The sequence below is a fragment of the Brassica rapa genome, chromosome A07 (genome assembly GCF_000309985.2).
Source record: "Brassica rapa cultivar Chiifu-401-42 chromosome A07, CAAS_Brap_v3.01, whole genome shotgun sequence".
NCBI classification, from domain to species: Eukaryota; Viridiplantae; Streptophyta; class Magnoliopsida; order Brassicales; family Brassicaceae; genus Brassica; species Brassica rapa.
This window is the reverse complement of record NC_024801.2, coordinates 15,527,321-15,554,725: the sequence shown is the minus strand read 5'-3', so window position 1 is coordinate 15,554,725 and position 27,405 is coordinate 15,527,321. Positions and strand designations below refer to the sequence as shown.

General features: G+C 34.0%; 4 protein-coding genes and 1 long non-coding RNA gene across 9 annotated transcripts; 4 read left to right on the top strand and 1 right to left on the bottom strand.

The window, feature by feature from the left end:
• The first annotated feature begins 258 nt into the window (after positions 1–258).
• LOC117126517 lies at positions 259–7,348 on the top strand. The gene is made up of 2 exons (XR_004449128.1): positions 259–1,408; positions 6,267–7,348. It is a non-coding gene; the product is annotated as an uncharacterized LOC117126517 (long non-coding RNA).
• Positions 7,349–7,391: 43 nt separating this feature from the next.
• LOC103829675 (dephospho-CoA kinase) lies at positions 7,392–9,271 on the bottom strand. Of its 2 annotated transcripts, none has more exons than XM_009105361.2 (4): positions 8,636–9,271; positions 8,355–8,476; positions 8,015–8,160; positions 7,392–7,944 (listed from the first exon to the last, which is right to left on the bottom strand). In XM_009105361.2, the coding sequence occupies exons 2-4, from the start codon at positions 8,460–8,462 to the stop codon at positions 7,500–7,502; spliced, it is 699 nt and encodes a 232-aa protein (XP_009103609.1). In that variant the 5' UTR covers positions 8,463–8,476; positions 8,636–9,271; the 3' UTR covers positions 7,392–7,499. The 2 variants fall into 2 exon arrangements, with proteins under 2 accessions (XP_009103609.1, XP_009103608.1); XM_009105360.3 differs by having other exon boundaries at positions 8,355–8,470.
• Positions 9,272–9,516: 245 nt separating this feature from the next.
• Positions 9,517–10,951, top strand: LOC103829674 (60S ribosomal protein L10a-2). 3 transcript variants are annotated; one of them, XM_009105356.3, is made up of 6 exons: positions 9,517–9,640; positions 9,764–9,801; positions 9,878–10,097; positions 10,181–10,346; positions 10,449–10,654; positions 10,729–10,951. In XM_009105356.3, exons 2-6 carry the CDS (start codon positions 9,797–9,799, stop codon positions 10,780–10,782), a joined length of 651 nt encoding a protein of 216 aa, XP_009103604.1. In that variant the 5' UTR covers positions 9,517–9,640; positions 9,764–9,796; the 3' UTR covers positions 10,783–10,951. The 3 variants fall into 3 exon arrangements, with proteins under 3 accessions (XP_009103604.1, XP_009103606.1, XP_009103605.1); XM_009105358.3 differs by having other exon boundaries at positions 9,539–9,617; XM_009105357.3 differs by having other exon boundaries at positions 9,566–9,666.
• Positions 10,952–14,901: 3,950 nt separating this feature from the next.
• LOC103829671 (ferredoxin, root R-B1) lies at positions 14,902–16,254 on the top strand. Its single transcript, XM_009105355.3, has 2 exons — positions 14,902–15,144; positions 15,546–16,254. The coding sequence occupies exon 2, from the start codon at positions 15,566–15,568 to the stop codon at positions 16,022–16,024; it is 459 nt and encodes a 152-aa protein (XP_009103603.1). The 5' UTR covers positions 14,902–15,144; positions 15,546–15,565; the 3' UTR covers positions 16,025–16,254.
• Positions 16,255–20,249: 3,995 nt separating this feature from the next.
• Positions 20,250–26,665, top strand: LOC103829670 (glucan endo-1,3-beta-glucosidase 14). 2 transcript variants are annotated; one of them, XM_033275854.1, is made up of 3 exons: positions 20,250–21,123; positions 21,202–24,230; positions 25,000–26,665. In XM_033275854.1, exons 2-3 carry the CDS (start codon positions 23,103–23,105, stop codon positions 25,150–25,152), a joined length of 1,281 nt encoding a protein of 426 aa, XP_033131745.1. In that variant the 5' UTR covers positions 20,250–21,123; positions 21,202–23,102; the 3' UTR covers positions 25,153–26,665. The 2 variants fall into 2 exon arrangements, with proteins under 2 accessions (XP_033131745.1, XP_033131744.1); XM_033275853.1 differs by having other exon boundaries at positions 20,250–24,230.
• The last annotated feature ends 740 nt before the right edge of the window (positions 26,666–27,405 follow it).

The window sequence follows — 27,405 nt, the reverse complement described above, 5'->3', positions numbered from 1 at the left end:
AAAAATTCAAAATACAACATATAAAGAATTTTTTTAATTTTTATTAAATGGTTACTATGATTGTTTAATTTATTTTAATAGTTTAAAATAAACAAATATAATATAAAATACACTTATTTTTATCAAATCTTTATTATTCAAAGTCATTAATTGTCATATATACTTTAGCCATATTAGTTAATTCCGTAATTTTATTTATGGAAATAATGAAGCACATTAATAATGTATTTATGGTTAGTTTAATAAAAAGTTTATTATATATTTAGATGGACTAACCTATTTCTTTAAGGATTCTAAGAATCATTCTAGTAATGACATGTGATGTGGCTACAAAAAAATGTTGTAATGCTTCTCAAATAATATATAAGGGATTGCCTCTATCATCACCCTCTTTGTCAATACCGGTCCAAATATTGCCAGCTTTTCTTATGACCCTAAGTCAAAATAGAGAGATTGTATGCTAATATAAGAAAAATAATAAACAAAAAAAAAACGCACAGTAGAATTTTTTTACAGTCACTTATGTAGCTTATGCTAAGGGCCGGCAATGCTCTTTCTCCATCTTCTCCCTCTGTATATAGTTTATTTCCCTCCATAGAAAACTACGAAACAGACAAACAAGATTTGAGATTCATCATATAGAAAACCGGATGGCAATATGCCATCGGGCTGTCTTCAGAATACACGTGTACTTTGCATGTGATCATGAGTTAAGCATATGCACCAACAACGGTCTGTGACACAACATGTCACATGTTGCCTTATACTTGCAAGCTGTGTGAGATAACTATTCTTTTCAGGTGGAGAAAACCAACACTTCACTTTTAATTTGCCTTAAAATTTAAAAAGGATCTCCAGCCAATAGAAAGTTCGGTAATAACATTGCGTAGAGCCGTTTTTTTTAAATTCAATCCGCTATAGTTTATTTAGAACTCTGTACAATATAGCATTTTCGAAATTATTCTTTGGAATATTGATTATCTTACTTTCCAGTGTACTGTAGAATTTATCAATAGACCGCACAGAGATAACTAAAGCATTTGGGCATCAATGACAACGTTTTCGCACCAAGGTCATTTGTTATCATGTTTTATACGTACAGAAAAAAAATCATATATGTACTTGGGGATACTATTTCGACTTTTATGTACTTTACTTAATTATATGGTGTTTTTTTTTTTTTTTGATAAAAGGTTTTCAATTAATTATATGGTGTTTGTGTCCGATATCCATATATACGCTACCATTCGACATAATAATAAACATCCATTGTCAACTGCTTTATTTTTAATTGTTTTTTAGAGTACTTGTTGGTACTGGCCCAGCGCTGTTGTATGGTATTGCCGTATGGCTGGTTTAGACGTATCAGGGTGCGGGAGTCTGCGAATACATATAATTTTGGTTTTAGGTGTGAATCACAAGAGCCTTATTGAAGAAGAAAGAGTTTTGACTGCAACACTTTTATTCCTTTCAACTTGATTATGAAGATACAACTCTAACTCTATTTATATGCCAAGCACAACCTCAAAACCCTAATGAACCTCTACACGTGTTTGGAGGACATTGAATCTATTCTTTGTTGCAAGGTGGTGAGCTGTACGCGGTGCCAAAGTGGTCCTGCTCGTCGTACGGTTTGGCTCTGCAATATGAACGTTGAGAGGTTGAGCTAAAGCAGGCTTTGTCTTCATCTTTGACTGGTCTCCGAAACTCATATCATTGGGCTTGGGCTTTGTTGTTGTCTTGGGCTCAGCCTGACTAATACACCCCCTCAAACTTGGGGTCGGAGGAACAGAGACACCAAGTTTGTCCCGCAAACGGAAAAACGCTTCCTGACCAAGCGATTTTGTGAAGACATCGGCCAGTTGCAGAGAAGCGGGTATGTGCTTAACTTCCAGCGTCTTGAGAGCCACTCTCTCACGCACATAATGATAGTCGACATCAAAATGTTTAGACCGTTTGTGGAACATGGGATTTGCAGTGAGACACACGGCAGAAAGATTATCACACAGAAGAAGTGGCATGCGCTGTTGTTGCAGACCCATCACTCGAAGCAAATTTTGCAACCAGACAATCTCAGAAGCAGCAAGGGACATGGTCCTGTACTCAGCCTCAGTAGAAGATTTAGAAACTGTTTCATGCCTCTTAGCAGACCAAGAAATGACATTGGAACCTAATAGAGTGCAAAAGCCACCAGTTGATCTTCTAGTTTCAGTGCAACCTGCCCAATCACTGTCGCTGTAGCAGACAAGTGTGGAGTCTGAGGTAGCATTGATGCCAATTCCCATGTTCAGAGTTCCTTTAACATAGCGAAGGATTCTTTTGAGTAACATGAAGTCGGAGCCAGTAGGTGAGTGCATTCTTTGACAGATATAATTGACAGAGAATTGTAGATCCGGTCTAGTGAGTGTTAAGTACTGCAGTTTACCTGCAATGCTCCTGAAGTAAGAAGGATCAGAGAAAAGTTCATCTTGACCGGGAACAGTGGCCAGTTTTAAAGGCAAAGGAGTGGGCATCGGAGCGCAATCTTTCATTCCTGCATTGATTAAGACATCAGAAGCATACTTCTCTTGATTGAGAAAGAGACCATTCGGAGTTTGATGAACTTGAATCCCAAGGAAGTAGTGTACAGAGCCCATATCTTTCATGCGAAACACTTGACTGAGCTGAGCAACAAGATGATCCAGAAGCGTATTGTTGTTGCCAGTAAGAATCATATCGTCCACGTAGAGGAGAAGATAGATAACATCTGAGCCATGATGATAGATGAATAAGGAAGGGTCAGGGAAACTGCAGATGAATCCGAAGTCAAGCAAAAAATTGCTAAACTTATCAAACCAAGCACGTGGAGCTTGTTTTAAACCATAGATCGCCTTCTTGAGCTTCCAGACGTAGTCAGGTTTGTTGGGGTCGACAAAACCAGGCGGTTGTTTCAGAAACACAATCTCCTTTAAATCTCCATGCAAGAAGGCGTTCTGAACATCAAGTTGTTTCAGGGACCATTTCTTTGTAACTGCCACATGAAGAACAGTCCTAATTGTTGCTGTACGAACAACTGGACTAAATGTTTCTATGAAATCGAGGCCCTCCTCTTGCTCATTGCCTTTTGCTACAAGTCTCGCTCTCGGTTTGAACACAGTACCATCAGCGTGGTATTTTGTTTTGTAAATCCACTGACTTCCGAGGGGGTTCTGACCATCTGCAGGTGGCACAAGCTCAAATGTTTCTGTCTCAACCATATTATCAATCTCAGTTCCCATTGCACCGTTCCAGCCAGGATGACGCAAAGCAGCTTTGAGAGACTTGGGCTCTGCATAATCTTCTTTGACTGTGATGAAAGCATATCGTGGATTTGGCTTGACAATGCCAGCACGAGATCGAGTAGTCATGGGATGCTCATCATGTGCTTGAACCACATCTTCTTGAACATGTTGAGGAGACTGTTGTACATTATCTTCCTCAGACTCACTTGCTGAGGAAATATCAGGAGTTGCAGGCACAACTAGGACTGGGACTGTGACTGGGACTGTTCTGGCTGGAGGTTCTTCAATAGGAGAGACAGACTCAGAAGCAGAAGATGATGCAGGCTGAACGTGTGCAGCACGCCATGCTTGTAACAACGATGAGTCAGAGGCCTTGTGAAACCGACTATAAATATCAGCAAACGGAAAGGAGTTCTCGACGAAGATAACGTGACGACTGATAAACACTTTGCCAGTGGGAGGATAAAGGCAACGGTATCCTTTATATTTCTCATTATAGCCAATGAACACACACGGAAGAGACTTTGGATCAAGTTTGTTGGCCATGTAGGGCCGCAAGGTAGGGAAACATTTGGAGCCAAAGACACGAAGAGAAGAGTAGACCGGGACAGAGTTATGCAACAACTCATATGGACTCTTGTGATCCGAAAGAGCGGAAGAGGGAAGAAGGTTGATCAGAAAATTCGAGGTGAAAAATGCCTCGACCCACAATTGCTGTGGAACACGTCCGTGATAAAGCATTGTAAGACCAAGCTCTGTAAGGTGACGATGCTTCCGTTCTGAAAGACCGTTTTGTTGCGGCGTGTGTGGACAGGAGATCAGCTGTCGGATTCCTGATTTGGCCAGATGATCGAGAAACTTGGTGTTGACAAACTCACCACCACCATCACACTGAAACTGTCTGATTTTTCTCTGAAACTGAGTTTCAACCAACTGTTGGAATCGAGTAAAGACAGAGAAAAAATCTGACTTGAGCTTTAATGGATAAAACCATGTAAATCTTGTGAAATCATCAATAAGAATAACATAGTATCTGAACCCTTGAGTAGACACAACAGGACTAGGACCCCATAAGTCACTGTGTATTTTCTCTAAAGGATAAGTAGAAACAGACTCTGAAGAAATAAAAGGGAGATTACAGCTCTTCCCGACTGGACACGCATCACATACTAACTTTGGACCAGACTTATTGAAAGCAATAGCATTATTCCGAGACAGAAGCTGAAGAATATCCATGTGTGGATGCCCAAGCCTCTGGTGCCAGACATCCTCACTTGTTGCACGCTGCCTAGACGAGTAGAAAGCCTGAAACTTAGTATCCTTCAGCAGATAAAGATCTTTACGTCTTGTTCCTCTGGTTATCACCTGTTTGGTTACTTTGTCCTTAATCAACACAGATTCATCATCAAATGTAAGTTCACACGGATAATCAGTGGTGATTTTAGACACAGACAATAAAGATCTCGTTATGCCAGGACACACTAAGACATCATTCAGAGGAAGGATACCTTTAGGAGTGTGCAGAGGAATCGATCCAACGTGAGTTATAGGCAGAAAATCTCCATTCCCAACGATGACCTGATCGTGACCCAGATAAGGCTCAGACGACTTCAGCTGAGAACCATCGTTAGTTATGTGAGCTGTAGCTGCGGAGTCTGGATACCATTCGTGTCCTGAGTACATGTCTTGGTCAGATAGCTTTGCAGTAGTAAGAGCATTGTGTTGGACCTCTGGAGACTGATAGTTCTGGTCAAAGCGATTGTAGCAACGAGCTGCAGAATGACCGTAGCGGTTACAAATCTGACACGTAGGTCTTGAGGAGGAGTTAGAGCCTGAGAACTGTTGATGAAAACCCCTTCCTCTAGTAGAGTACGAGCCAGAACCTCTGCCTCTGTTTCCACGATTGTTGTAGTAGCCTCTTCCTCTGTTAGAGTAGCCTCTGCCTGTGTTGAACGCCAAGTGAGGTGACACTTCCGGAGCTTGATTGTATACTTGTAACTTGTCATCAAAGTTCACCAATTTAAACACCGCGTCTTCAAAGCTCATTGCAGGGAGAGAGTCCATCGAATGTTCAATGACGGTACAAATGGACTCGTACTCCTTTCCCAATCCACTCAAAGCTCCATAAATCTTCTCTGGATCTGAGACTGGACAGCCAATGGAGTCCAACTGATCGCATACACTCTTAACTTCATTTAGATACTCAGTCATGGATTTGTTGTCTTTCTTCAAGCCCTGAAGTTTTCTTTGAAGATCCAACTTTCGAGTAGAAGAGACCCTGTTGTATTTTTTTCCGAGACTAAACCAAACCTCATGTGCAGACTGAAGCCCATACACAGACCGCAACGCGTCTTCAGTTAACGATCCGAACAACCAAGCCATAACCAGTTGGTCACGTTTAACCCATTTGACGAACTCTGGATTGGCCTCCTCTGTGACTTCGTCACCACGTCGGACAGAGACAGTAGGGAGAGGACGAGGGGAAGAGCCATTGACATATCCTAGAAGAGATTGGCTGGAAAGAAAAGATTCAAACTGAGTTTTCCACAACAAATAGTTGGTGGAAGACAGTTTCAAGGTAACACACTGAGAAATGCTCAACGTTGGAGCTGACAAGGGATCTGTGAGTTCAGCCATGGCTCTGATACCATGTGAATCACAAGAGCCTTATTGAAGAAGAAAGAGTTTTGACTGCAACACTTTTATTCCTTTCAACTTGATTATGAAGATACAACTCTAACTCTATTTATATGCCAAGCACAACCTCAAAACCCTAATGAACCTCTACACGTGTTTGGAGGACATTGAATCTATTCTTTGTTGCAAGGTGGTGAGCTGTACGCGGTGCCAAAGTGGTCCTGCTCGTCGTACGGTTTGGCTCTGCAATATGAACGTTGAGAGGTTGAGCTAAAGCAGGCTTTGTCTTCATCTTTGACTGGTCTCCGAAACTCATATCATTGGGCTTGGGCTTTGTTGTTGTCTTGGGCTCAGCCTGACTAATATTAGGTGTTATTAAGTAATTCATACGACTAAAACACAGTAAAAATAAATGTATTTACAGGAAACTTATGAACCGGTTTTGTAAACAAATTTTATAAACTGGTTTTGTAAATGAGTTACAATATTATTTCAATATATGTATTTAATAATTTAATTTATATTTTTGCAAATAGATTTCTATTTAATTTATTATATATATATACATATATATATATATATATATTTTTGAAATAGCCATGACTAAACCATGACTAAATAGTGGCTAGATATAGCAAAAATTATTTTATGGCAAAGCTGTGGATAAAATAGCTACAAAAATGTTGTGATAAAAATATGAAAAAATAACCACATTAGCCATAATTTGTTTCTAGCCGCATATTTTTTTAATCGTGGATCGTGGCTGTTTATTTTGCATAGGCACGCTTTTTGGCGTGGCTATATCAAATATTTCTAGTAGTATTAATTATTAAAAAAAAAATAGTTACATAAAAATATAAAACAAAATTTAAATATTTTTAAAAATTCTAAAAAAATCTTATAAGATGTTTTATATTTAAAATAGTTAACTAATTTCATTAACATAAAAAATTCTGTCGAAATATTTGTTTTATTATTATTTAATAATTAAATAACTAATTTAAAAAATATAAATAAATAATGTGTTTATAATTTTACTTTTAAAATATAATAAAAGTGAAAATTTCATTTTAATATAGTATTTAATTATATAATTTAAATATTTAAAATAGAAATACATAAATTTTATAAATATTTAGGTTATTTTCTTTTAATAACTTTAAAACATGCACTATATAAATACTTTAACTATTATTTTATTCTTTATTTATAAATTAGGTTTCGGGGTTAGAGGGTTGGTTTAGTATTAATAAGAGTTTAAAGTATAATAAGACAAAAGTATAGGTCTGTAAACACAAATCTATTATCAATATGACCTAATTAGACAATTCATTTTCAATTTTCTACTGCACATGAGACAAAAATTCTATGCCATATGAGAAACTTATTTTGTAGAGTTTAAATTTGGTAGAGTTTTAACTTTATTTTGAAAATAGAACTTTTAAAGTCTAGAGACCTCGACGCAGTTATGAACCTATGCTAAACAAAACTAAGAGTATGGATCGTACGTGTTCATTTGAAAAAGATCTACGTCCACTCTTAAGTGTAGCCAACACAGTATTATAAGCAATTGCTAAGAGCGTGTTTAAAAAAAAGCAATTGCTAAGGGCCAATACTGAAATGTTTGCAAACAAAGAGTCCTGAAGTCACCAAACCAAGAACCGAGAAGGTTCCTTGTCTTGAACGCCAAAACTCAGTCCAAGTCAGTGGTCTTCTGATTTCAGACAATACCTTACTGAACTGTTGGTTGAGGTGGTCGAGATCTCCATTATTCTCGATCACAACATCAGCCTTGCTTCTTTTCAAATCCAACGACATCTGAGCCATCACTCTGTTTCCGGCATCTTCCTCGCTCAGTCCATCTCTCCCCATCAGTCTCTTGAGCTGAGTTTCTTGACTGACCCACACGACAACAATGGGTTTCGTCCATTTATCCATCTTCACTTCGAACAGCAACGGGATATCGACAACGATCACTTTAGCTCCTTTCGCCCATTGTTTCAGAATCTCCCAAAAGATACCAGTTGATATGTATGGAGCCATCAGCCTATAAAGCGTGAAAGAGACAAGTTCAGGATCTCATCGCTAGAAAGGGAGTTGTCGAATCCTTTACTTACTTGTTTAGAAGTTGGCGCTTGGAATCTGAAGAGAAGACCATCTGACCGAGTTTTGGCCGGTCCACTTCTCTACTAGGAAGAAGAATCTCCTCCCCGAAAGCTGCAACTACTCTTTTCCATCCACCGCTTCCTTTCTTCAACACATTCTACAGATAAACATATCAAGGAAACGAAGTCTGTTATGAATGTGAATCTTCTCATTAAACTTACTGTAGTTAGCTAACCTACACCTCTAACTGCACAACAGAATGCTAACGTACACGGTTACTAACATACACCATCACTCTGATAAAACACACACTAAATTGCATCTAAAAAAGAGAGGAGGATGTTTTGTTACTCGAGCAACGACATCAGCGTCAACAACGGGAATGCCACTAGCCTTAAAGAGGTTGGAGACTGTACTCTTCCCAGACGCTATGCCTCCCGTTAGCCCTACGATTCTCATTCCCCCTTCTGCTCCTCAAGAAATACCAAAGTTGAATCATTTTAAAGTTATATTCACTATATAGTTATATAACAAACTATAATCTCTAGCATCAACCAATCAATGTTGTATCTTAAAACACTAGTTACTCTCGAATCCATTAACTTCTTTATACGTAGGAAGATGAGACCAACCTCAAACAATACGAAGAGCAGATCCTAAGAACGTTTCCAAATACAATCGAATTTGTCCGTCAATCGATAATAATCTCGGAAACCGTCATCGACAAATGAAAACAATAAGAGAAAATAGGAAGGGATGGTCACACGATTTCAAGGGACGCTTCTGGTAAATCCACTGGCGGAAACAATCGGAGATGATTGGAATTTCCCTCTCAGATCTCTATCTCTCTCTCGAAGGTTTGTACTTGGTACAATCTGTAGGCCTGGGCATTTCGTCGGTTCGGTTCGGACATTTACTAGACATATTTTCAGTTCGGTCTTGTTCGGATAGTTTTGGGTTCCATTAAGTTTGGATAGTAAAAAATTAGGAACAGAAAAATATCCGAAAAAATTAGCTTGTCATTCGGTTCTGGTTTGGATTCGGATAGTTCGAGTAATTCGGATAAAATATCGGTTATTTAGATAAAATATCAAATAATTAGGATGATTTAAATAAGAAGTTTGGATATTTCAGATTACTTTAAATATTTTAGATAAAAATATTCAGATAGTTTCAGATACTTTCGGATAGTTCGGATACTTTATAATAATTTAGTTATGCTCAATTATTTTTGGATATTTATAATAGATTTTTAAGTTAAAAATATATATATTTAGTTATGTTATATGTATATATAATTATTATTTTTATATATTCGGATGTCTGGTCAATTTTCGATTCTAATTCGGTTATTTCGGATATAGAAATATATGAACTATTCGGTTCAGTTCTAGTTCGGTTTTCTTTCAAGGCGTACGATCTGGTTCATATACGTGACCCAAATAATAAAATAAAGCCGAAAAATATAGAATGGGCTTATTTAGTAAGGATTTTGGACGGCCCACCAATATAATAACGGCCCATGTAGCTAGGTTTTTTTTTGTCTCTCCCCTCGTATAACTTCTTCAGCCGCCTTTTAGAGAAGGTTAGAGCTTCCTCTGCTTCACCTTTCAAGTTCGTCATCCTTCCTTTATCTCGTACACTCTCATTCCCTAAGCACTTTGTATGAAGTTTTCATTTTTGATCCCAATTGAAAATTGAGCTCATCTTTCCTCATACATTTCTCCATTTGATCTTTCTCTTTGTTTCCTCGTTTTCAGGCTCAGAGATTCGTCAATTGAGAGCAACTCAAGATGAGGTACCTTTTAACATCTCCCAATTGCCTTACAGACCGATCTCAATTGCTATTGCGTATGATTATGTTTTGTGTACAGTAAGCTTCAAAGCGAGGTTCTTAGAGAAGGGATCACAGCTGTTAAGGGCAAAGCCGATGAGAAAAAACGCAACTTTGTCGAAACGGTTGAGCTTCAGATTGGTCTCAAGAACTACGACCCACAAAAGGACAAACGTTTCAGTGGTTCTGTCAAGCTCCCTCACATTCCTCGCCCTAAAATGAAGATCTGTATGCTTGGAGATGCTCAGCATGTTGAGGAGGTGATTTATAATAATAATAATATTCTGAATTGGGCTATAAATGATTATTAATGCAAAAAAAGTATTTGGGGTTAATGAATTAGGCTGAGAAGATTGGACTAGACTATATGGACGTTGAGGCTTTGAAAAAGCTCAACAAGAACAAGAAGCTTGTTAAGAAGCTTGCCAAGAAGTACCATGCTTTCCTTGCTTCTGAATCGGTCATTAAGCAGATCCCTCGTCTTCTTGGTCCTGGTCTTAACAAGGCAGGCAAGTAGTGTCTTGTATGTTTTTTGAATCAGTTTTGATTGTGATTTTTGGATTTCTTGTTGGTATGAATTTTCTTTATATGGTGTTTTGATTGGTTTACAGGAAAGTTCCCGACGCTAGTGAGTCACCAAGAGTCGTTGGAAGGGAAGGTGAATGAGACAAAAGCGACAGTGAAGTTCCAGTTGAAGAAGGTTTTGTGTATGGGTGTTGCTGTTGGTAACCTTTCCATGGAAGAGAAGCAGCTCTTTCAGAATGTTCAGATGAGTGTTAACTTCCTTGTCTCGCTGTTGAAGAAGAATTGGCAAAACGTATGTATAAACTATCTACAGTTAGTCTATCTGAACCGCTCTCTAATCTCCTTTTTTATTTTAATCTTGTGCAGGTAAGGTGTTTGTACTTGAAGAGCACCATGGGACCACCACAAAGGATCTTTTGAGCTCTCTGCTTTTTTAATCTTTGGAAATTTGCTTTGCGTTTTTTGTTTCAAATATCTAGTGCTTCTTGAGATATATGGTTCGGATTGATTATAACGGAACTCAGGTGCTAGTTTGCTTTTCGTTAAAAGACAAATATAATATATGCAATGTTTGCGTTTAAAGCTTCAATCACGTCTCGTTTCTGGTTTTCCCATTACCCTTTTATTGACTGGTTACAGTAGAAACGGTTCACAACTTAAGCGCAACGATGAGAGGATGCTAATTGCATTTATTTTGTTGAATCGTTTGTGTCGTCCAAACCTGAGCTGGTCCTGAATAAATCAAGTCGGCCAAGAGAACGGTATCAAAAGAAAGAGAGTAAAAAAAAATGGGGGAAGAGGTTGGAATACTTTCAATTAAAGGAGATAGATGAAGAAAGCTATAGCAACTGAACTTGAAACAAGTACTAGTGATTGGAAATACATAAATTCCATGTCTAAAGAACACGAGAAGGTTGATTCAGAATTTTATTATGTGGTTTTATGGCTAATACAAATCCTTAACAAATGATACAAACTTGCATATTCTAAATTTCCATCGTTCTCTGGCGTTTAATTGGGAATTTCACACATCTCAGCAAACAAGGTACAAACATTCTTATTAAAGTTCCCAAACCATACATGATACCACAAGAAGTTATTACAACATTTTTCAGATTTTTTTTGGACCTGGAACTTTTCATCTCCACTATTTTTCGTAAAAAATGTTGATTCTCAAGTTCCATATCACTAGCTTCATGAACTTTGAAATTTGTAAGGATAAAAATTAAAAAATGTCTCTCCCTAGGGCCTTAGCGTTGCATACGACCAATGGCATGAGTGAAGGGACGCTAGGTCGTACGATTATAATGCCAACTCACACGACTTAAGACCATTAGGCAAATTAAGTATTCATTAAAATATATATAACACTTACTATTGTTTTCAAAATTATAAAAAGGGTTTTTAGTAATTAAACCCCTCAACTAAAGATGAATCGTAAAAAAAATCCTCAACTAAAAATCCTGTGAAATAAACCATCAACTTTAGTTCCGTTAACATATGTTACCCTCCGTCTAAAAAACCGTGACGGAGGGTGACATATGTTAACGGTTTATAAGTTGAGGGTTTATTTCATTGGATTTTTAGTTGAGGGGTTTTTTTACGATTCATCTTTAATTGAGGGGTTTTATCACTAAAAATCATTAAAGGGTTTTTAAGTTATTTATTATCATTTATACATTAATTTAGATTGATTTGTAAGCCTTTAAAACTAATTTATATTTTTAATACATTAATCTATTATAAAATTAATTTATACATCTTAAATTAATAATTTTCAACACGACTTATAACTTATTATAACTTCAAAATATTAAATTATTTGATATTTGACAATAGTGATATAAAAAAATTGTGTGTTTATATCGTCATTGTCAAATATCAAATAACTGAAAGTTTCTAAGTTATATTAAATCTTAATTAGTGTCGAGGATAATTCATCCATGAAATCAATCTTTCTATTTGGAGTAGGACGTATTTTTTCTTCTTTTCATGATTTTCGTCATCCGGCTTATACTTTCCTATTTTCTTATATTGTTCTTGATTTATTGTATTACTTTATGTTTCAAATATATTATTGATCAAGAAAATAAAAATATAACGTAGTTATTCCGAAATCAATGAGAATAAAAATAATCATGTATTATTTTGGAAGGGGGGGGAAGTATGAGCCGGATGACAGAAATCATGAAAATAGAAAAAAATGCGTCATACTCTAAATAGAAAGATGTGTAAATTAATTTTATAATATATTGACTTCATGGATGAATTATCTCGTCACTACTTAAGACTTAATATAACTTAGAAACTATAAATTATTTCATATTTGACAATGACGATATAAACACACAATTTTTTTTATATCATTATTACCAAATATCAAATAATTTAATATTTCAAAGTTATAATAAGTTGTAAGTAGTGCTGAAAATTATTAATTTAAGATGTATAAATTAATTTTATAATATATTAATGTATTAAAATTTATAAATTAGTTTTAAAGGCTTATAAATCCTAAAACAATGTATAAATGATAATAAATAATTTAATAACATTTAATGACTTTTAGTGATAAAACTCCTCAACTAAAGATGAATCGTAAAAAAAACCTTCAACTAAAAAACCAATGAAATAAACCCTCAACTTATAAACCGTTAACATATGTCACCCTCCGTCACGGTTTTTTAGACGGAGGGTAACATATGTTAACGGAACTAAAGTTGAGGGTTTATTTCACAGGATTTTTAGTTAAGGGTTTTTTTTACGATTCATCTTTAGTTGAGGGGTTTAATTACTAAAAACCCTTATAAAAAGTATCGACTATTGGATTTTTTTATTTATTAACACGGTAAAGTTTAAGCAGTTGTGACGAGCACATGCGTTATTTGATTTCAGACAAACATTCTGTCAAAATCCCATCAGACTGTGCAAGTTGCAACTTGTGCTAAAACTTAAAATACATCTAGATCTAAACACATCGAATTTTACATATTCAACACTTAAAAAAATAATTACTACAGTATTATTTAAAATCTTTCCAAAACGGCATAAACATTCAATTATATCAGTGACTGCGAAAAAAAATTCGTACGACCGAAACTACTATACTAAGACTTAGAATGATGTATAGTCCAGTTCCAGTTACTTTGCTTCTCCGAGCCCAGCATGAATATGAAGAAGGGAACACAACCGAATCACTTGTCATAACTACGGATCCGACACTCTTCGTCATTGGCTTATCCTGATTAATTTTTCTTCAATTTACTTTATTGCAACGTTCTTTGAAATCCAAACTTACCAAGAAGAGACATTACTGAGACCACCATGGCCTCAACCAGAAAGCAACAAAACGGGCCCGATAAAATAGCAGCATCGACACCAGATTAAGCTCTGGCCTTCATAAAAATATTAGAAAAACATCATTATCGATGGGATCAAGGGACTACCAACATCACTGGGATAAGGCTATTTTTCAAGGGGTGCCACCAACATTACATATTCAATACTTGATCATCGTTTTATAGAATTTCTCATTTTTATAAATATAATTAGGATAGTAATAATACTCAAATACACATTTTTAAATTGATCTAGTAATAACTTTTTTACGTAAAATCTATTCTTTGATTCAAACAAGTCATAAAATGTGGTTTATGAAGCTAGACAAAAATATTACAACCACCTAAAAAAAATTCTATGAAAAAATCTGACAGTTTTAGCTATTGAATCGACATTATATTTTGATCCCCAAAAATGTTAAAATTTTTGAAAGATTGAAATCTTTTTAGAAGTGATGCTAATTTCTTTAACTCTATTGAGAAATTTGACGATGATCATTAAGATCATGCAGTCTGACCTTAAATACTGTTGAATGACTTAGTATACTTTCTATTGTTCAAATAATTGTTTCCAACTCTGAATGTAGAGAGGATATTCGTCTCCTTTTTTATTTTAGACATTCATCTCTTAATAGTTAACTTATAAATAGATTACTTGGCCAATGTTATAAAATTCATTAGCGGTGTATACTTTTGTAAATTCTATTTAATTTTTTATTCAAATAATTGTTTCCGACTCTGAATGTAGAGATGATATTCGTCTTTTTTTTTTAAGACATTCATCTCTTAATAGTTAAATTATAAATAGATTACTTGGCCATGAATTTACTAGTGGTGTATACTTTTGTAAATTCTATTTAATTTTTTGCCAATAATTTTTTTTGTCTGGCTATTATGTTATTACAAACTATAAAAAACATTACATAAATGATATTATAGCCGATAATTTTATCTGTCTTATAAAGATTCAATGATTGCATCATCATGAAACGCTATGTAAGATTCATTCCTGACGATATTCTTTACGCAATGCTAAAAATTTCATGTAAACATTTTCTCTAATTTTCTGTATAATTTGCTTTCTCCGGAAATTGAGATTCAGATTTCTTTACGTAAAAGTTGACCTTGAGATTCGAACTCCAAATCTAGGTATAAAAACTTTAAACATTGACCATTAGACCACAGTGCTTCTACAATTTTAAACGACCTGATTAGCATAAACAAATAAATAAAAAGTAGTTAGTGTTTCGAAAAAAAGAAAAAATAGTTAGCATGAAATACTGTCACTAAATGAAAAAAAAAACAAAAATAAATAATAGTCGACAAAGATGGGCCGTCACGGCCTTCGAAAAGCCACACTTCCCGACTCTTCCGTTTTATAAATCATTCACCTCTCCACCAACCCTCTCGTAGTCTCCGCCTCCTCCTCCTTCCTTCTCTCTCTGTAAGTTTTAGAATCTGAGATTATATGATTCTATTTTCTTATGTTGTTCCCCTATTCATTGTTTCGGTGTTTGTAGATGAAACCTATGTTTGTTTGTTTGTTTCTTGCTTTTATTTGACTTCTTTGTGGGGACAAAATAAATTTCTTCTCTACTAAATATCTTTCGATTCGATTTACTCTTTATCTTCTCATTACGCTCCATACATTAAAAACTCTCTTATCAGTTTTGCCTATTGGAACAGATTATCTTCTGGTTCTTGTTTCCACATAGCTACTTGTGATACAGATCATGCAATCTTATCTTGTTTTCATTATCTTCATAGTTATTATCTATAACTATAAGTGGTATTTGTGTAAAGATGATATAAGTTTCTGAAACATAGATTTTTTTTTTTTTGCAGACGCAATTGAACAAAAAAAAATGGCAACCGTTCAAGTTTCTTCCACTAGCATGACCACCAAGGCGCTCCTTAGAAGCCAGCCCACCAACAGGCCCATCACTAACAAACTCTCCGTTGGATCAGTCAACAAACTCTCGAGATCCTTTGGCTTGAAATGCTCCGCCAACTCTGGTGCCACCATGTCAGCAGTGTACAAGGTCAAGCTCATCGGACCCGATGGCCAAGAAAACGAGTTTGAGGTCCCGGACGACCAGTACATACTGGATGCAGCTGAAGAAGCTGGAGTCGACTTGCCTTACTCTTGCAGAGCCGGCGCGTGTTCCACCTGCGCCGGGAAGATCGAGAAAGGTCAAGTTGACCAGGGTGACGGTTCGTTTCTTGAGGATCATCACTTTGAGAAAGGTTATGTCTTGACTTGTGTTGCTTACCCGCAGTCTGACTGTGTGATCCATACCCACAAAGAAGAGGAACTCTTCTAAGTCCGGTTTCAGACTTGGTAATGACGCAGATTGTTGATTTTGAGTTATTATTATCAGTTTTAAAGGTATGCTTTTGTATGAAAACGTCTCATGATATGACTTTCAGTGTTCATCAATCGTCACTGGGTTGCCACTGGTTAATAAAAGGGTTTTAATTAACCAGTCTTTGTGGTTTCTACTGGTTTATGTGTTCATCATCTCTTTCCTCATTATAATATTTTGGTTTTCAAGCTGGCCAAGTTAATTCTTTTATAACCGAACCCAAAATTGAACAGGTAAATTATGAACATCTCATGCTAATTCAGTTGATTATCAAACATTTTCAACCGCTTTGAACAATCTGAATTTAAAAACCATCAAGAACACCTTTTGCAAAAAAAAAAAGAAAAGAAAAAAGCATTCAGTAGACCATACCCATAGCTTCTAGGGATAAACACCCGTGTAAAATTTGAAATTTCAGTCCCATTCCAAATCTTCAAAACTCAACTGTTTGTACCAACTGAAGCTTAAAATTAAAGTTCTTGACAAAAATCAAACATAGACGCTTGAATATTATCAACAAAAATGTGCAACTGGGTCAAAAGAGGTTTATTGTACGTTACAAGATATATCTTGTCACTCTCATAAATAGGGAAATCGAAGGTGTGGATTATAAGAGACACTTTCGCATCAGTAACAGAAAGTGGAGACAATCCAAATGTTTTTTGCAAGTGGATGCTAGAAATAATTAGTATGTTCGTGACATATGGGTATACACAACGCGTTCTAACATGCATATTCCCATGAAAAGGTATTACATGAAACTCCATGTCTCCACACTGTTTTATTCGCATAATGAAACGAAAAAATGATGTTACGGATGTTGCAGGTCGGAAACACACAAGAACCTGAAATAACAAAACAAATCATTTGGTCGTAAGTAGTAGTTGTATATTACAAGTCGTAGGAACCTGTACAACGAAACCAACAATATTTAGTTGCAGTCGCAAGTTGCTGCCACATGCAAACGAACATAAATACTATTGATTTGCGTCATCTGTGCAAAATCAGTCACCTCGACTGTGCATGAGTGATGACTGGAAGAATGAAGGATTATGGATTGAAATTAGAAGAGTGGATTCAGTTAAGGTATTTTGCTTGTTATTTAATTTACTCTTACAAAAAGCATAAATTTTGTGTTTTCAATTTTGTTATGTAAAATTTTATTTTATCTCATGACATCTAGCAAAAGTAGATCCTAATTTTTTTTAATCTTTACATAGTTAGATGTTTTTAAAAAATAATCTAATGCTAAAAAAGCCACTGGCCCAATTAAAAAGATCAAGTTTTCATCACATATTTTAATATTTTTATTTATCTCCTCCCCTTAATTTCCAACTGATATTTTGCAAGTACTCAAACAAGAAACACACCTTTAAGTACACAAACATAGAAAACATGTTTGAATGTATTCGATTGTTGAAAAAGAAGTTCAAGAAAGCACGTGAGTGGATCAGGCGTTGAAGGCGATGGGGGAGAGAAGACGGTGATCGAGGTATGGCGGTCCCTGAGATCCACGCCTCCATCGCCATATATGACGCCACCTATTAAGTGTATTATTCACAATAATTCCATTTACACGATCTATATTATTAAAACTAAAATACATTTTGATAATGTTTCCAACATGGATAATAACAGTATAAATGAAAATTGTTTAAAAACATTAATAACAATATTTTTAGTAGTTTTTATTTACACATTTAACCATTATATTTATAATAAATTAAATATTTTCTTTTTGTATTTCTTTTTATTTACAGATTTTACCACTGCATTTAAAATCAAATAAATTAATTAATTACAATTCCAAAATTTATCTAACCAAATCGATATCATATATTGACCATTATTAATATTGTAGAAATATTAACTAAATCACATGTAGTCAAATATAAACATTTTGAGAGTTCAATTTAAAAAAAATATATATATCATAAAATTAATAATAATTCATAGAAAATTAATGCAAAAAATTAAAATATTTAGTACATTGTTTCATTTTAAAATATTTTAACAAGAAACAACAATTAATATATGAATGGTACAATTACATCAAATTGCATCAAGTAATAATTTTTTAAATATAATATTATGAACAAATAAAAAATTTATTATCAAAAATCTATATTATAAGATAATATATTCTAACTATACTCTATATGTAAATTATAAAACATAAAAAATATACATAAATTGTTTTTATAAAACCATCAGTTTATGAGTTTACGTTGAACAAAAGTTAAATCAAAAACTAGGCAGATGCGCAGATCATGTTCTAGTTATACATTAAACAACTCTACATTGTTCTCTATATTTCAGTTTAGTTATGATAAAAAAATTGTCATTTTATTTCAAAATAAGTGTCATTTTATAATTTTAATGTAAATTTATTGATTTTATATTTCAATTTATTTTTCTATTGGTTGAAATGTGGTTAATTGTATTGATAGTGATATTTTTATCTACTAAATATATAATTAAATATTTTTTTAATTTATGTGTCCAATTCTGAAACAACAATTAAATAAAACGGAGAGTGTAATATATTTTATTATTTTTTGTTTCTTTTAAATGTCACTTTTTATATTTTCGTGCAAATTAAAAAAATGATTGAAACACATTTATATTTTTATTAATTACACTTATTTGACATAAGGTATTTAATATCTATAATTTTATTTTATTATAAAATTATTCTATTTTAGAATGAAAAATATAGAAAACTATCATAGATGAATTTTCATCTACATAAAACATGTCAAAAGTGACATTTTTCGGAGGGGGTAATTGGTAAGTGTGAAGTGTATAAATCGTCGAAAGATGCATTTTATTGAAGCCGCCAGTGGTTTTGGAGTAATTTGACTTTGATTACCAGTGAGTGGAGTTTTTAATTGACTATTCGCAACAATTTCAAGTCACATCGTTGCTCACATATTAACTGTCGTCCCACACGTGAAACCTAATTAGTTTCATGTCGGTTCAAAGCTCCCGATATTTTAATTGGGATGCAGGACTTGGGATTATAAAATAAACCACATGGATATTAATGACTGCAATAACTGATATATTAAAACACCGATGACGAACGGGATTCTTTTGGTAATATATGAGGACAAAAATAAAAATAAAATAAAAACCGACAACGAAGAACACAACTGATTTAATATCCCGTATCAGTTTCTTCCAAAATAGAAGTCATATTTTGATGTTGACAAAAAAAAAAGAGAGTCATATTTTGACGTAAATTTACCCAATGAAAATATCTTTAGAAGTGATGTTTTATTGTACTGTATAGCAATATAAGTAGACAGTTGTACAAAAAGCAATATAAGTATAGACACTAAAATATTCAAAAAATTGAAAGTGAACAGGTTGGATAACTTTTTTTTTTTTAGAATTAGGATTATACATTGTTTTGTATCGACATATCACATATGATATAGAACGTAATTATTCCATTATTCCTGCTTTATATACATGTTTGTAGAAAAAAATTGGGTCATGCATATGGATGGATAGATCACTGAAATCAGGTCATTACAATCGGTGCCACACACCTAGGGCTGGGCAAATAAACCGAACCCGAAAATTTGAACCGAACCCGATCCGATAAAAATGAATCTGAACCGATCCGGACCCGACATAAATACCGAATGGATTATGTTTTTTGGTATTTTGGATTATGGGTATTATCCGAACCGAACCCAAACCTAAATGGATATCCGATAAAACCCGGACCATTTAAAATGACAAAAAGAACTTCTACCAAATATGATCTTAATTCTTAATATGTATGCAAAATACTTTAAGATATTATTGAACTTTTAAAATAATCATCTATTACATGAAGGTTGATGGTGGAATGTGGCGGTTGAAGCCTAAAGTTTTTAGATTTTGGTTTTGTTTTCATCTAATAATGTTTCTCATTTCATGAGAACTTAGTTTTTGTTTTATGATTTCATTTATCTGGTTTTCTTTTAATCAATAACTATGTTTATCTTTCGCTTGATTTTTGAATGATAACGTTTGATGTTTTTTCTTATTTTTGAATCGATTTTACTTATGTTTTGGCTATTAAAATATGTACAAATCATGTATTTTAAATCCGAAAAACCGATTTCATTTATGTTTTAGTTACAAAATAGGTACAAATCAGGTATTTTAAAACCGAAGAACCGATTGAGACCCGAACCCGAAAGTACAATGGGTTATACAGGTTCTTTGAAGATTTACTAACTCCGACCCGAACCCGATAGAACCCAAACCGGTCCCGAACCGAATTTTTATATAACCCGAATGGGGTTGGTTTTGATAAACCCGAAAAATCAAAATCCGAATGGATAAAACCGAAACCCGATTGGGACCCCGAATGTCCATGCCTACACACACCTGAGACGTCGACAGTCATATCATCCACTCCATAGTTCAAAATAACACCTCTAGTTATATAAGTAATGATGTAACAACAATTAAAAGATCATATATCTATTTTAAAAATATTAGTTTATGACAAATATTGAATTTTAATATTTGTTTTAATTCGTAAAGTTAGACTTATTCAGAATTTTTAAATTTAATCAAAACGAATAGCAAATCAAATCAAATTTTATGCATATTTTGTCCATCCTACCTAGCGCAACCTTTTTTGAAGAATGCGGAAAATGAGAAACAAATTAAAACAAATATTAAAATTTGTTTATATATGTACAATTTATATAAATATCAACAAACTTTCAAGTATTTACTTTAATAATCAATTGGGCTCAACCCCAATATTGGGCATTTCTCAACCACCTTAAAAAGACAACTTCCATTAACCGACTGAATAAAATAACTTTCTCATCCTTTAATTGTTGAGAGAGAGAGAAAGAGAGGATGAAAGGAGACGATGAGCAAAACCGAAACCGTGAAAGTGATCGGACGTTAGCCGACGATGAGCAAAACCGAAGCCGTGAAAGTGATCTTACTTTAGCCTCAGCTACTCCTGAGGATGAGCAAAACCGAAACCCTAGGAATGAAAGTGGTCAGACTTTGGCCACTGCCGATCCTCCTGCCAGGTACCCCTCAGATCAAAATTACTGATCGAGATTTTGTAGCCTATAAAGTATGGTTGATGTAGGGTTTTGTTTATTTAGGGCTTTGATTCCTCTCTCGGATGAAGTTGGACGCAGACCAGTTTGAAGATACAAATGCTTCACTGTTGAAGAGAACAAAGCCATTGAGGATGGGTATAAGAAATATGGCCCTAACTGGTCCTTGATCACGCAAGAATACAGCGTCGAACTTGCAGAAAGGAGCGAGGTAGATATCAAAGATCGACATAGGAATATGACTGGGACTGCTGCTACCGCAGATTTGGTAAGTGACTGAGATTCTTTTTGTTTGTCCTTTGTAGATTGATTAACTTGTATGGGTTTTTTTTTACAGACTACACCACTGAGAGTTATCTTCCACCATGAGGCTTCTCTGGTGGAACTTATCACGACTAACTTCCCAAGGGTTGAGAAATATTTGGATGTTGTGACATCAATTGTCAGATCAAAGGTAAAACGAACAAGGATTTATGTTTTTGCTTGCTCATGAGAGATTATTTATCTTGTATTGCCAGGTAAAGCTTTTGAACGAAAGCTCGTTTGCTTCATGTGGAAAAATCGAGGATTGGGTTTCTGCTTATGAGGTTACAGATTTGTCGGAAAGTTGTAAGGACGATACCATGAAGAAACTTTATCACAAGGATCCAAGTAGAAGGAGAGATGGTGCCTTTTCAGTTTCTTGTTGCTTTACACTGTAGGAGAAAATCGTGACAACTTCTCAACAGTTGGAGAAATTGTTTTGCGTACATGTTGAAGAAGTTACTCGACATGAGGTGAACACTGGTGGCACAGAGATGGGAGATCTTGTGCCACCATTTTGCACCTGGAAAAAGTAGGAAGAAGGTAGATTACTTACTTGTCTCTTCTGTTAACATGAAAAATTACTAATTCATTTTGTTGCTTATGTATTTGTTCAGAAGAGGTATTTTCGGCATCCTTTTTTTCTGGTCATCCACTCGGATGAGACTCTGCTGCAGATAAATAAGAAGATTAAGAGCAAGTGTGGTGTCTCCGGTGAAGATATCTTGAAGGTTTGTCTCTCTGTATTTTTACTCAAAAGAAAACTTGAACTCATGTGTGTAATGTTGTTTTTGAAGTGGAAGTTTGCAATGGCATCAAATTCTATGCGTTATATCATGGACTCTGAAATCATTCATTCTTTCTGGAAGGACTCTGAAATCATTCATTCCTTCTGGAAGGACTAAAAAAAGTCATATTTTGATGTAAATTGACCAATGAAAACATTTTTACAAGTGATGTTTCATTGTATAACAATATAGGTAGACAGTTGTACAAAAAAAGCACTATAAGTATAGACAATAAAATGTTTAAAAAAATTGAAAGTGAACAGCTTGGATTTCTTCTTTTTTGAGAATTAGGATTATACATTGCTTTGTATCGACATATCACATATGATCTAGAACTTAATTAATTATTCCATTATTCATGTTTCATATACATGTTTGTAGAAAAAAATGGGTCATGCTTCTGGATCTTAAATCATTGAAATCAGGTCATTATAATCGGTGCCAAACACCTGACACATCGACAGTTATACCATAATTCAAAATAACACATCTAGTTATGTAAGTAATGATGTAACAAATAATTAAAAGATCAGATATTCATTTTAAAAAATATTAATATTTATGATTTGTTATGTCTTTGACAAATATTGAATTTAAATAATCATTTTAATTCGTAAAGTTATATGATTATTCAGAATTTTTAAATTTAATTGAAACTAATAACGAATCAACTCAAATTTTTAGGCATAATATTATTTTGTCCACCCATAGCTGGTGCAACCTTTTTCTTAAGAACGCGAAAACGAGCTACAAAAAGCACAGTTGGCTGCTCTTTCCTAACACCACCGTCTTGTATTAATAAACCTAAAAAGGCAACTCAAAACTAAAAGAAAAAACACGAAGAAGAACGCTTAAATGGTCATTCTCTTTACATCATCATACATGGCCACACGCAGCCTCTTTTTCTTCAAAGTTCTTCTCCTTTTTCTTGCTCTCTCAGATTCTTTTTCAGCGACAAGTAACGGCCAAGGTGTGGGAATCAACTACGGCCAAATCGCTAACAACCTCCCGTCTCCGGCGCGAGTCGCCGTCCTCCTCCGTTCACTAAACATCACAAGAGTAAAGCTCTACGACGCAGACCCAAACGTCCTCTCCTCCTTCTCAAACTCACAAGTCGATTTCATGATCGGTCTAGGGAACGAGTTCCTCCAAAACATGTCAACGGATCCAACCAAAGCTCAGAGCTGGATCCAGCAACGACTCCAACCGCACATCGCCAAAACGCGAATCACCTCGATCGTTGTCGGAAACGAAATCTTCAAAACTAATGACCGTGTCTTAATCTCGAGTCTCTTACCGGCCATGAAAGCGGTTTACTCTGCTCTAACCAATCTCGGTTTAGAGAAACAAGTAACGGTAACATCCGCTCATTCGCTAGACATGCTTCAGACATCTTATACATCGTCGTCCGGATCATTCAGACAAGAGTTTATACAGTTTCTCCAACCTCTTCTTGATTTTCACGCTCAGATCAAGTCTCCTTTCTTGATCAACGCGTATCCTTTCTTCGCTTATATGGACAGTCCTAAAGAGATTCCCTTGGAGTATGTTCTGTTTCAGCCGAACCAAGGGATGGTTGACCCGAACACGAATCTTCATTACGACAACATGTTGTTCGCTCAAGTCGATGCGCTTTATGCAGCCATTAAAACGTTGGGACATACTGACGTTGAGGTTAGGATCTCGGAGACGGGATGGCCTTCCAAAGGAGATGAGAATGAGATCGGAGCTACGCCGGAGAACGCGGCGCTTTATAACGGGAACTTGTTGAGGTTGGTTCAGCAGAGGAAAGGGACTCCGGGCAAGAAGTCTGTTCCGATTGATGTTTATGTCTTTGCTCTTTTTAATGAGAATCTTAAACCCGGTCCGACTTCTGAGAGGAATTATGGTTTGTTTTATCCGGATGGTAAACCGGTTTATAATGTCGGTTTACAGGGTTATCTTCCTGATATTATATACAGTTCAAGCGCAAGTACAATCAAGGTATATTTCATTTTAAATCAAAATATTTCATTTTTTTGCGTCGGTTTTCAAATCTTGACTTCTTTTTCTTCCAAATTCAAGAAAAAAATGAAGCGTTGAAACGTTCTAGTTCTTAAATGGTACTATAGTATATTGGTTTTAATTTGTTTTTAAAGGTGAATCATGCAATCAGGATTCAAGAACTTAGTTTTCTAGAAATCAAAAGAACTAGTTTTGCATTGACTTTTTCGGTTTCTTTTTCTTTATTTTAAAGTTTTATAATCTACAAAAGATTTTCTGAAAAACCAAACACTCTAGAAAAATCTACATTCTTTATGAGTTTTGTGAAATAGGTTTCATCTTGGCGGAGGGTTTGCTTTAGACGTATTCTCGAATTAGAAAAAAAAATTCTTCAACAAAAATACAAATTTGGTAATTTTTATTACTTTTAAAATTGTATTTTTTGGCAAAAAGTGTGATAATGACTATTTAACTTCTAAGGAGATTTTTTTTTTCAGAAAAAAATGGACTTCTAAGGAGATTATTTATAACTGTTTTTTACGTTTTTAAAAACCCTTTGTGTTTAAATTCTTTTGTTAGTGGTTTTTGTAACAAAACAAGAAAAGTTGTAACCTAGTGAGAGTCTCGTTTCTTTCTAGTTCATTATTATGTGTAGGAATAAATCTCTTCTTTTTTTTGACAACTATAAATCTCTTTTCTTCTGAGATTAAGAATATATTTTAAGTGACAAGGTAATTGATAGCAATGTCGATGTTGAATGATTGTGCAGACTTTGAATTTGTGGAGAGCCGTGATGGGTTTGGCTGTAGCGGGGTTGATAGGACTTGATATGGGCGTCAAAATGAGGATGCCCTTAATTATAGGTTTATATTTGTTTGCTTTACAAGAAAGTTATTGTTATGGTTACACTTATAGCCTATAGCCGCGAGGTTACAATTCTTTGTCATGTGTTGGATTCACAATTAAAAAAAAATTATTCTGTAATTGGAAAATTGTTATAAAACATTTTTTTGGTTAGTTTTGTTGAAAAGTATTATGTGAATAATATCCATTTTATTTAGTAATGCTAATAATGAAATATAATTAATTTTTTTTTTTGTAGATGGTTCTAAATATTTAATTATCGACGGATAATCATATCCAAAATATATCCCTAATCTCTTTTGAGCTGAGATGTATACATCACATCCAAATATTTTAAAATGATAATATTTGGTTCTTGTCCCATAATCATTTTTTATGGAGATAACTGATGATTATTAATTTGTTTGATGCGAATCAATGATGCTGCATAATATAATATAGGCCCTTGTAGATATTGGGACTTTTGATTTCATAAGTAATAATCTATCAATCAACTAGGACATTTTTGATTAATGATTCATCTCAACCATTTTGTATTTTAACATGTGATATATGATGTTTGACTCTAATCCCAGTTTTCATGCAGTAATCACTAAAAGCATGAGATGTAATCTCACCAGCATCATTAAGGCAATTAGCTTTTAGAAAAAAAAATCTTAAAAATATGCTAGAAATTTTACCAATGAACAAGTTGCCTCGCAAACGCTATGTTGCGAGTCGATAGCAAGGATTAATGTGATCATCTAGTAGATGCATCAGTTTGGATCAGATAATATCAAAATTTCCATAAGATGGATGAATCGTTCCTCATTTGTTTGTTGAACCCTCTAAACCAAAGTCAAAACTCATGTTGATCCTTTAGTATATTTTTGAACTCAGTAAAATTCTTCGTCCACCATATGTATCCAATTCATATACATCTTGTCATTTATTGAATTGTATAAAAAACTTGAAACATAAACCAACAAATAATACATTCTTTCGATCTAGAGCAATAAGCCGATAAGGATCAAAATCTTTCCAGAGCCAGATCATCATAAAATAAAATAAAATAAAATAAGAAGTCTAAATTACAAATAGAAACAATAAGAGTAACTTTTTTTTTTTTGTCACAACAAGTAAGAGAAACATGCTAGATGACTTGATATAACTTACTATCCAAAAGAACCGAAGTATCCATATGACAAAACCTCAAAGTTTGCGCAATCTTAGGTCGATACTTACATCAGTTCCAGTCATATCACTAATAAGACCATCTGAAACTTCACAAGAGAATTAAAAGACACATTCTTATTAGGAACCAAAACAACGACCACCCATAATTATTAAACAAAGGACAAAGGCTTAAAATCTCAATTTCTTTCATCTGAGACACGAAAAAGGATGAGACAGCTAAACGCCATTAAACGTCTGAGAACTCTATTGCTAAGCAACTAAGCAAATTCGAGACAAATCATCTAGAACCACAGACCACTACACCGGGCCTCAGCAACGAAAAACGCCAAATTAATAATATGCAGATAAATAAAACATCTTCTCTATTAAAAGAGAAGTATCATTTTTATCTACCATAAAAATATCATACTAGTCTTATTAGGTTCATTTCATTAATTACATTAATCTATTAAATATATAAAAATATTAATGATAAATCAATTTTAACTGTAAATTTAATTTTATTTTTAGTTATAACAAAATGTTGAGAAAAAATCTAACAAAATCTTTCTAAAAATTTAAAATATTTTATTTAAATTAATACCATTGATCAATTTCGTAATTAATAATATATACTATTATACATTAATTTAAATAAGATTTTATTATAAAACAAAATAAAATAAAAGTGTCTGATATTTTTCAAATTTTATAATTATATTCTATATCTTCTTTATTAAAAGAAATACCATAAAAATTCATACTATGTCTATTTCATCAATTACATCTATTTGATTATTTAAGTTAATCTATTTAATATATAACATTTCTGAAAAATCTTATAAATTATATAGATATTAATAAATAAATTTTTAATTTTTACTTATAAAAAAATATGTTGGAAAAAATCTAACAAAATCTTAATAAAATTTTAAAATATTTTTAAATTAATGCAGCGATTGATTTCAAAATTAATAATATAGTATTATAATAAACTATTTTCTTATAAAATCCCACAATATACTAAAATAAATACATAGAAAATATAAATTATGCTAAGAAAATATCAGTTTTGTAGTATAACTAAATAAAATTTTAAAATGTATTGTATTCAGTTTGTAAAAATTAGAAAAAAATGAAGGAGATCCTCAATTTG

What these genes read in the sequence shown, in the direction of transcription:
- LOC103829671 (XM_009105355.3), top strand. Translation starts at nt 15,566, where the DNA reads ATGGCAACCGTTCAAGTTTCTTCCACTAGCATGACCACCAAGGCGCTC.
- LOC103829670 (XM_033275854.1), top strand. Translation starts at nt 23,103, where the DNA reads ATGGTCATTCTCTTTACATCATCATACATGGCCACACGCAGCCTCTTT. An exon ending in CAAGCGCAAGTACAATCAAG is followed by an intron (nt 24,231 to 24,999) that starts GTATATTTCATT and finishes ATGATTGTGCAG; the next exon opens with ACTTTGAATTTGTGGAGAGC.
- LOC103829674 (XM_009105356.3), top strand. An exon ending in ATGCTCAGCATGTTGAGGAG is followed by an intron (nt 10,098 to 10,180) that starts GTGATTTATAAT and finishes TTAATGAATTAG; the next exon opens with GCTGAGAAGATTGGACTAGA. An exon ending in TCCTGGTCTTAACAAGGCAG is followed by an intron (nt 10,347 to 10,448) that starts GCAAGTAGTGTC and finishes ATTGGTTTACAG; the next exon opens with GAAAGTTCCCGACGCTAGTG.
- LOC103829675 (XM_009105361.2), bottom strand. Translation starts at nt 8,462, where the DNA reads ATGAGAATCGTAGGGCTAACGGGAGGCATAGCGTCTGGGAAGAGTACA. An exon ending in ACGCTGATGTCGTTGCTCGA is followed by an intron (nt 8,161 to 8,354) that starts GTAACAAAACAT and finishes GTTTATCTGTAG; the next exon opens with AATGTGTTGAAGAAAGGAAG. An exon ending in AAGCGCCAACTTCTAAACAA is followed by an intron (nt 7,945 to 8,014) that starts GTAAGTAAAGGA and finishes CACGCTTTATAG; the next exon opens with GCTGATGGCTCCATACATAT.